The sequence below is a fragment of the Cynoglossus semilaevis genome, chromosome 3 (genome assembly GCF_000523025.1).
Source record: "Cynoglossus semilaevis isolate Cse_v1.0 chromosome 3, Cse_v1.0, whole genome shotgun sequence".
In the NCBI taxonomy this organism is placed as follows: domain Eukaryota; kingdom Metazoa; phylum Chordata; class Actinopteri; order Pleuronectiformes; family Cynoglossidae; genus Cynoglossus; species Cynoglossus semilaevis.
Window position 1 is genome coordinate 490269 of NC_024309.1, and position 10065 is coordinate 500333.

Consider the following 10065-nt stretch of genomic DNA (forward strand, 5'->3'; position numbering starts at 1 on the left):
ACTATTTATCATAGAATTCATATGCACACTTAGTGTAAATTAACTGTAAATGATTGAAATGAAGGTTTTACTCTTGATGCTATATTGTGGGGCAAAATGAGCCATTCTGAGGCAAAAAGTTTCTAAGGTAAAAATACTAAATCGTAGTAACAGCATCATGGATTCATTTCTTCATGGGAATTCAGGGAACACCTCACTATTTCCTGAATAAAAACAAAACAAAACATTGCACCCTGCATAAATTTAATGTATTAAAATCATGCCCAAAATGTATTTGTTATATCCAATATGTTATTTTCCTTTTCCTGTGTAGTTGTTCCATTTTTGCTTAAAGTATAGGTTAATCGTGATTCTAAAGTCCATAATATTTTCAGTCAATTTATGACTTCGCCCACAACCCCATTATTAACCAATTGCTTAACTATGGCGCTCATTTTATGTGTTTTTATGTCAAAGCAAATGTTCTGACACTGAATAGTTACAGCCAAACACATATTATCAGTGGTCTGTAATACAAACCATTGATAAGATTTGAAAGGTACATACAAACTTGGTATGTACATTTCAATATAAAGAATGTTTAGGCTGCACCCTACGTAGGTCAGCATATGTAGTGTATGTTCAAAGTCACTAGCTGCTAGAGTGAAGGCTTCACACATGCAGCCTTCAGGTATGACACACTGATCTCTTGTCAGGTTGTTTCTGTTGCTCTGTGACTGTTGGCCCAGTAAGTTGACACCACATGCAGCTCAGGATGGCCTTAATGTTACTGAAACAGATACAGACGTAAGTAAAGCTACTTCAAATTTAGTCCAGATACGTTCTAGTGCACCATATTATGTAACAACAACAACAAACAGTAACAAAACAATATTATTATTAATAGTAACGATTATTTTATAAAAAAATGTTTTCTTAAAGAAAAAAATCTAATTAAAATGCTGTTCTATATTTATTGATCTTTGAAGAAGGAACGGTACACCCATACTGTTAAAACCAAATCATCCAAAAATAACATTCATGCCGATGTTCAATTGATTAACTTTACTTGCAGTAATTTTGCAAAACAATTCTTTTGAAATGGACAAAAGGGTCCACATATAATTTATATATACAGTATGTATTATATATAAGGGGAAAATGAACATTTTCTGTGACACAAAAGATATTGTGGAAGATTAAATTACTATTTTAGAAAGACAAATGAAATGAAATGAAATGAAATGAAATGCAATGTATGAAATAGCAAGAATGGGCCAAAAAACGAACAAACCAAAAAACAGTTATAACTTTGCAACAGTATATCTTTGACGTCTGGAAGCAATTACAAGCTAAACAAATAAAATATGTTTTGTAGAAACTTCTACGAATTACCTAAATTGCGTTCGAACACAAGCTACGCATGCGCCTGGAGAGCGACACCTTACGCTGCACCATTGGATCCGGTTGCTTACTGTAAACAGCGGAAAGCCAAAGGGAAGTTTCTAAATGCCGGTAGCTAAACAAGCTAGCACCCACGAATACAGGACAGAATTGGAGGAACTATAAACCTCAGTGGACACATTCACGAAACACTTTACCACCAGCGGAGCTGTCCGTGGTAGCAGTTGTTCCTCAAACGTCTTCCCGCTGCATCTCAGCATTCCTCCACCGCTGCCAGGGTTCGGTTGGGAGCAGACACCCGAGAGTGTCTTGATTGAGAGGAACCGAGTCACAGCCATAAGTCAGGTGTGTCTTCAGGTTAGTCGATTACGATTAAAGCCAACAACCAACAAACCTGTCCACGACAATGCACTGTGCGCAGGTGTGTCTTCAGGTTAGTCGATTACATTAAAGCCAACAACCAGTTTGCAGTTTGACTGAAACGCAATGTGTTTGTGTCACAAAAGCGATGACATTAGTGGAGATATCGTTGCTGGAACAATAGTATCCTAAGTTATAATAAATATTTTATTCTCCTTACTCCTGTTTTCATACATATTTATACATGTTTGGTATTTAAGCATGTGTTGGCTTTTTAATTTGAACATTTTTTATACCTGATATATTTTTTATTTTACTGCTAGCTGAAACTCTGTATTTATATCCCTGCTCTCTTTCTCCCTAAAATAATGATTTACTGGAGACATGATTTATTATTTGTAAAATGAAATGGATAGTCCCTCTTCTAATATGCGTGTATGTGTCTGTGTTTTTTGTCTATAGTGCTTGTTTACATAAACTGAGGATCAACATGCCTTCTAAGCATCTTAGTCGTCAGGAAATGAAGAAACTGTACAGCACGCTGGCATGGGAGGTAAGTTCTTTGTCAAAAGCAAACAGTAACAACAGTTTATGCTGCATCACATAGAACAGGGGTGGGCAATTAGGTCCACAAAGGGCCGCTGTGGCTGCAGGTTTTTGTTCCAACCAAGCGGCAGCACATGTGACATTAATTGTTGGAAACCCACAAGGTGAAGTGGCAGCATATTTTTAGTAGTTATGCTACGGCCTGCAATATCCTCCATCCAGCTTTTACCATGCCACTAGTAAGGAACAGATTGACTGAGGTGACGTTTACACGACAGTACGACTACAGATCATGGAGCAATTGCTTACACGACAGTACGACTACAGATCATGATTTCCGATCCGATTCAGCCTCGTGTTTTGATGTAGACAGAGTTTTAGGGTAGAGAACTCTACACTCTCCATATACAGGTCCCAGTGTGCATATTTAACACAGTTCATTTAAAAAGTAAAATAATAAAAGTAATTTCCCATGCTTTCCTCCCTGGCCTTCTTTCTTTTATCACTTCTCCAGGGCATCGGGAATATCAGCTAGAAATCATACCTATTAAAGTGTCACCTGTATAACGTTGCTGTCCTTCCCTGCATGTCAGTCTATAAAGATCTAAATTCAGGAGTTGCTTTTTACTGCCTTGTTTTTTTTAGCACTTTACTCTTTTCCTAAGGTTGGACCTTCTGTACTCATCTGTCAAGTCAGAATGTTTCTCAGTCATTGACTCTTGGATACAGCCACAACCGGAAAAAGCAGCCATTGACATCTCTCTTAAATATCGCATAATATGTTTAATTCTCATATTTCAACTTCTTTATTAATTAATTAATTCTCTAAGAGTGATTGTCATATAAAATTAGTTCATTTTTGCTGTTTTGCAGGATTTATGGGTGAAGTTAGACAACTAACTGTTAACTATCTGTCAAACTGTCCAACAAACTAGAAAGTAGACGTTGCAAACTTGGCCTTATTCATACTTTTAGTACTCTTACTGTGAAGGCCTGTCTGAGATCTTTGACATATTGAGGTAATAACATTTGTAAAACAATGACAGTAAAAAAAAAGAAAAGCCATCATTTTATCCTCTTCTTTAATTGTTGATGTTGTAAATAATATTTCTATGTGATACATTGTCAAATTGAAAGATGGTGAAAGTGTAAGGAAACAGTTCAATCACATCAATTTTCACTGAAGGTGGAATCCACATGCTATGCATAAATATCTTTGACATTCACCTCAGTAACACAGGGATAACATAATCTCAGACATAAAAACATAAAAAAGAGTTTGCCTTACACTTGGGAAGCATAATGAAGGGCAGAATAATTACCAAAAAACAACAAGAATGAAAGAAAGCAAATGTAGCACAGTCCAATGTATGGCGTACAACTGGCAAATGTAAACAATGCAGTCTTCCGCATATGAAGCTGAGTAATGACGTATTCATCCATCATCAGAAATACTGGGTAATATTTGCCACTTTGCAATTACTACAACAATTGCTGCATTATTAGGGTTGCTAATCATCCTTTGAAAAATGGAATCTCCCATATTTAGAAACAAAAACATGTCCCGTTGAGCTGCAAAGGGATGCATTTTGTCCACTATTACCATGATAATCAAAAGAGCCTGTAAATTGCCAATGGAATAAATGAATAAAAGGATGCTTTATATGAAAACTCTTAGATGTCCTTCTGAACCAGTAAATCCAGACTAAGAAATGCTGAATGACGTTTGCCTTTGTGTATCATATTCTTTAACAATCAAATGGTTGAATAATAGACTATTCTCGTAATATTTCAGAAAGTCAAACAACCAACGATTTTTCAAACCAAAAGTCCATAATATCTCTGAATGCTTTGCATCAGATATTTTATTATTATTAATAAATATTGTGTTCTACAACAATTTGGCCGCTATGTGGCAGGTACTGCAAAAAGTTGGATCGAGTGGAACACTCACGACAGTTTAATCTGTGTAGAGAGGCTTTTGAAAAAGAGCCGAGCATTAATATGTTATGAAGGGTGACAAGCTGATAAACTTGGCCTGCTAATAAGTACTTTGAAGTTTTTTTTTTTCTCTCTACCACTAATGTCTTTTGAAAATAAGCTGTTTATTTATACATGTTTGCATGCTCAATTTACTGATAGTCAGGAGTCTAATCTTCAAATGAGCTGAGGCCCACTGCTGTCTCCATCATATCAATGCAAGGCCACATCATCATTCCATGCTCAATATAAAAAAACATTATATTATATAGATATTTTAGAAAAATTATACATAAAAAGTTAACTATAAGCTCTTGTTAAATGTGTTCTTAATTTATGTATGTATGGTTTCTATGATATGTACTATATCATAAAACAGTGCAAACAGTAAATGCTTTTTCTAGGGATGCCCAATATTCGATTTTTGCTGATATCTGATACGCCAATATTGTCCAAACACTTAATTTCCGATATCAACCGATACCAATATAGTGTGGCAGTGGTGGCCTATTGGTTAACCCTCGTGCGGTCCTTAATACTGCATATGTGAATTCGGAATAATTACATACTATATAATTACTATAATTTACATGGCAAAGTACCAACGAAACATTGTCGATATAGGACTTCAAAAGCCTTCGTATAATCTTTCTTCACTTGTATTGCGGTCCTCACTGCTTTTCTTTACGCCTTTCCACTTTCACTAGCTTTTTTAAGGTCCCATGGTGATTTATGGAATAAAAAAAAAAAGAAATAGCACAGAATAAGAAATACCAGCAAAATCAGACAACAGTTATTAGTGTGGGCTGAGGCAAGACTGATGCCACACGCTTAGTCACTCGGTGATCACTTTCTGGCCGGGTGATATTATTTTCTTGTTCGGCAAGAGAGTTATTGTACGACAACCTGGGCAATTTTTGGTTAAAAATTTTGTCCGTGATCTGAATTGTTCGTAAAGAGAGTCATGCAACAACAGTGGAGGTTCCACTGTACTTTTTTTTTGTAATTGGTTATTCTTGATGTACAATTTGTTGTCACTGTGGGTAAATTGTGCTTTGTGTGTTTGTTGCTTTAGTAATGGCGTCATTAGGGCCACATGACTTATCCAGGACATAAAGGGTCGTTATTCCACATTTCTGCATAATATTGATTATTTCCATATAAGTCATAGCGACCAAAACATGATGAAGTTAGGATGTGCATTTGTTCACGCAGGACATAACTGAAGGTGAAAAAAAAACACGGTATGCCAATGTTTATAGAGTAGCAGTCTGTAAATACAACCCAAGTTAGTAACAAAACAGATTAGTGCCAATGTGACAGTAATGACAGTCATTAGTCAGAGCTGTCAACGTGAACCACCTGAGACCACATATTCTCTGAATTTCCATCTGCCTCTGAGCTTGTGTTTTTGTTTGTCCTTCCTTACCTCTTTTTAGGGCAGTGTTAACATGACAATAGAGTACATACATCAGCACTACACAATGAAACCACTATACACACATATCAGAAATAAGTTCACTGCAGTATTTATCCATCCCAGCCTGTAATGCAATAATTCAAATATTGCATTACAGGCTCGGAGAGACATTGAAAAAATATATATCACAAACTGAAATGTATTGTTCATTGTTAGTCTTTAGTAACTTACAGTATCTTGGTGCATATACTGTATGTTTGTGTGTACATTTACAAGTAATTTGATTAAAAAAAAATTTATTCATTGTTACACATGAACAGAACAGAAATATATCCAGAATATAGCCAGTTATTCCACTACCCATCCATTAATCATTGATAAAATACACAGTTGATAAACATGTTATTATCTCAACCAGCGGAGGCTTCAATCTCCTGAGAAGACACGTCAGACCAGCCTAACTGAGTGCAGGGCAGTTAATAAGTCTGTGACTGACAAGCTGACTGACACAACTGTTCAAATAGCTTGACAGTTGGGAGGAGCCAAAAGGTCGCACATCAAACCTAAAAAAGCCTTTAAAGTAACTGTTCGGTAGAATTTCATGTACTCTATGAGTCCATCCTCGAGGAAAGAAACTGTCACAAAGCCAAAAGTAAAAAAGGGACTTGAGATATAGAGCTGTATCCAGCCCCTGGGCCGTAGTATGCCAATGCCTGGTTTAGACTTACCTTACGGTTTTGGCTGGTTTGTTGCCATGGGCAGAGCGTTTGAGTGGAAGTTGAAACCTCCATAAACTTTTGCTGGAGGAAGAGATTTTGTTTCACAACTAACAAATGTGTTTATCGAATGTGTGAATGATCATCAACTGGCGGCCTGTGGGCTAAAAATCCAGCCCACCTGACCAATCCAACATGCAACTGTATTCCAAAGTAATTGTCCAATTATAATCTTATATAAAAACTTGCTTTTTGTTTCATTTGATTGTTTCTTTGAGTGTCCAGCCCACGAATTATCTGTCCAGAAAAAATTCAGTTGGTGACCTCTGGCAAAGACAGTGTTACAAACATAACTCTGATTGACCCTGTTCTCTGCATCTTTTACTCTGACTCCAACTATCTACATGTCCTCCCTCGCTGCATCCATATATCTCCTCTTTGGCCTTCCTGTTGTCCCTCTAATGACCTCATTCCTGATCCGGTCCATTCTTGTAACTCCTAAAGAGAATCTTAGCATCTTTAACTCCAGCTCCGCCTCCTGTCTTCTGCCTATTGCTAGTGTCTCACAACCGTCCTGTAAACCTTTCCCTTCACCTTAGCTGACACTCTTCTATCACAGATCACTCCTGACACTTTTCTCCAGTTGTTCCATCTTGCCTGCACTCTATTCTTCCCCTCTCTTCCACAGTCTCCTCTGCTCTGAACAGTTGATCCTAAGTACCTAAACTCCTGCCCTTTGTAGCCTCACCATTTTACCGTTCTCCCTTTCGTTTACACACACGTACTCTGACTTGCTACGACTGACCTTCAGTTCTCTTCTCTCTAATGCAAACCTCCACCTCTCTAGGTTCTCTTCTAGCTGCTGTCTACTCCTCACTACAGATCACAATGTCGTCTGCAAACAACATAGTCCATGGTGACTCCTGTCTGACCTCATGGTCTCCACATATATGTCTCTAAAGATAAGAGTACAACTCCACATAATTGCACCATAATATATTTGCATATTCCATACAGTACCACCACAACAGAAAGCTATAGCGCATCCCTCCTTTCAAAGACCATTTTGAAAGCCTTTTCCCCCCCCCCAAGCAGCAAACATTTCTTAAATAGGTTTAAATCTTTTACACCCACAGCATGTAATTCAGATGTGGCAAGATGCATTATAAATCCATATCACTTTATTCTGACTTTGCAAAGCTTATCTTCTAGCATTTGCCATGTTAATTTCCATGAACATCTCAGCTTTTCAGGTGCCGTTTGTCACCAGCCTATAGCATTTTAAGCCTTCCCCTCCCCTCTCTCTCTCTCTCTCTTTCTCTCCCCTCTCACTATCCCTCCCTCTCTCTTTCTATCCCTCTCTTACCCCACGCTGATACCGTAAGTCACATATGCTGACACAGTGTGTAAGAAGAAGCTAAAGGAACGGGGGCGCTCGTTGATACAGGAGCAGGTCAGCGAGAGTCGATGCTGGTTGCGCCGGCGAGGTGGTGGAGGCTGCTGGTCAATGCAGAGAGAAAAGCCTCGGTTCTATTTCAATGCCTCTTGCTCTCTGTCTGCATCATGCTCTATTTCCAGCTAGTGATCATGGCCGGGACCGTCATGTTGGCCTATTACTTCGAGTACACGGACACTTTCAGCGTGCATGTGCAGGGCTTCTTCTGCTACGACAACACCTACACCAAACCATACCTGGGACCCGAGGACAGCAGCGCCGTCCCACCGGTTCTGCTCTACGCCTTGGTCACCGGACTGCCCACGCTGCTGGTGAGTAAAACCCACAGCTTGATTCACGTACGCCGCTCCGGAGAGCGAACACCAGCGAACGGCCAGATTTACAAACGGATCAAAAATATTGTATCTGATCCTGCGGTTCTTTCTATTCATTGTTGTCAGCTACTCTTACAATATGGTACCAAAATAATATGTACAAAATACATTTCTATCACACTAGTAATAGCTGCGATTATATGTTATTAATTAATGACATATCCAGTGATCCCTTTCATCTTCGGAAGATTTCACAGTGGTCTCTGCTTTTGAATGAAAAAAAAAAAAAAAAGCAAACACCGAAGCTTTTGTAAAATAATTCATAAAATGTCAGTATATTGTCATATGGATTTCAACATTATTCTCAACCTTGTGAAATTATATAATATATGACGTGTTAACTGTTGGTCATGACCAGATTCCGGAAAGAAACATTAACGAATAATATATGCAGTATTTTATCCTAAACATTCTTATGCATTCACAACATTTTGTATTTGACAGAATAGTAGGAAATATTAGTGTTCTGGGCTGAGCACTCCTCAATTTTGGGATCAGGGTTCATTATGTTTTTTTGTTTGTTTGTTTTTGTTTGTTTGTATGTTTTTTACTATGGATACAACAAAAAGAAAGAAAAACCCTGAATACATGATTTACATTCTATTGAAGTTTTATTAGAATGTAAAATTGACTCGATTCAGTCTGCTCTTAAATAATGTAAAGGGTTCTGTGTTCCAAAATACAAATGTACCTTTTTTTCTTCACTATAAACCACAGGTTTTAAGTGCAAACTTGGTAAAATGGACAGGTTAAACTTGAACTGTAAACAAAGCTGTCTCAGGTCTCAAAAGCGCAATGTTTAAATTAGAAAGGAACTGCAAGTAAAAGTGTACGTGAACTACCACATTCCATCACTGCAAAATGCGTAAACGAATTGCTTCTTACTCGGTAAAAATATATAATAATAACGACTACCACATTCCATCACTGCAAAATGCAGATACGAATTGCTTCTTACTCTGTAAAAATATATAATAATAACAATAGTAACAAAACTAAAAGTGAGCTTAAACTGCAATGTCAACTCCTATTATAGGAGTATAGTAAATAATTTTCTTAAAACAGATTTTTTTCCTGTTGCTTGCTCTGGTTACGTAACTTTGATAGAGCCGCCTCTTATGCACATCTATAATTGTCAGTGACATTCTCTAACTCATCTCCAATGTAATGTCCTAAGAATTGATATTGCAAAATTTAAATGAGATTGATCCTAAATCGATTACAACTATTTCTTTTTTGCCCAGCCCTGAGTTGTATCGTAAGACATATGTAAACAAGAGCTTCAAGAACTAAGAAATCTTCAGCCCCTCGTTGATCCTGCCCAAATCTTTAATATTAAATGTAATAATGCTTTTTATTTTTATTAATAAGAGCTTGTTTCAAAAGCACCCAACTGGGCTGTACAAGAAAAAAAAAAAATCAAAGCACAGTCCAAGAATAAATAAAATATAAAAATAAAAAAAACAGTGTAAAATGCTTAAAATCAATCAAATGCATGGTGGCAAAGCAGATGTTTAGAGATTATAAACAAGTTAAAGAAAGGTGCTATATAAATCCCACTTATTATTACAGTATTATTATTATTAATAACAGTTAAGTTTTGAGTTGTTTTTTTTTTAAAAGGTGGAGGGAGTCCGTGTTGCTAATTTGAGGGAGATGGTAATATGGATGTGTTGGACAACTACAGTGGGTAATAATAAATAATATACATAATGGTTGGCCTTCAAGGAGTAAAGAAGGATTTTAAATAGCATAACGGAATTTGATTGGAAGCCAGTGACACTGCTGTAGGCTAAGGGTTTTATGGATTAGAGCCCTGCATTGGGAGTG

The 10065-nt window shown here is 37.2% G+C and overlaps 1 protein-coding gene across 2 annotated transcripts in view; it reads left to right on the forward strand.

Moving 5' to 3' along the window:
* The first annotated feature begins 2202 nt into the window (after positions 1-2202).
* plppr5b (phospholipid phosphatase related 5b) overlaps positions 2203-10065 on the forward strand; it is a 24002-nt gene continuing 16139 nt past the window's right edge. Inside the window, exons 1-2 of one of the 2 annotated variants that reach the window (XM_025054669.1) lie at positions 2203-2296; positions 7984-8172. In XM_025054669.1, coding sequence (XP_024910437.1) covers positions 2234-2296; positions 7984-8172 — 252 coding nt within the window. In that variant the 5' untranslated portion in view covers positions 2203-2233. Of the gene's footprint in view, positions 2297-7848; positions 8173-10065 lie in introns of those variants that run through there. The other variant, XM_017031387.2, reaches the window with a different exon arrangement.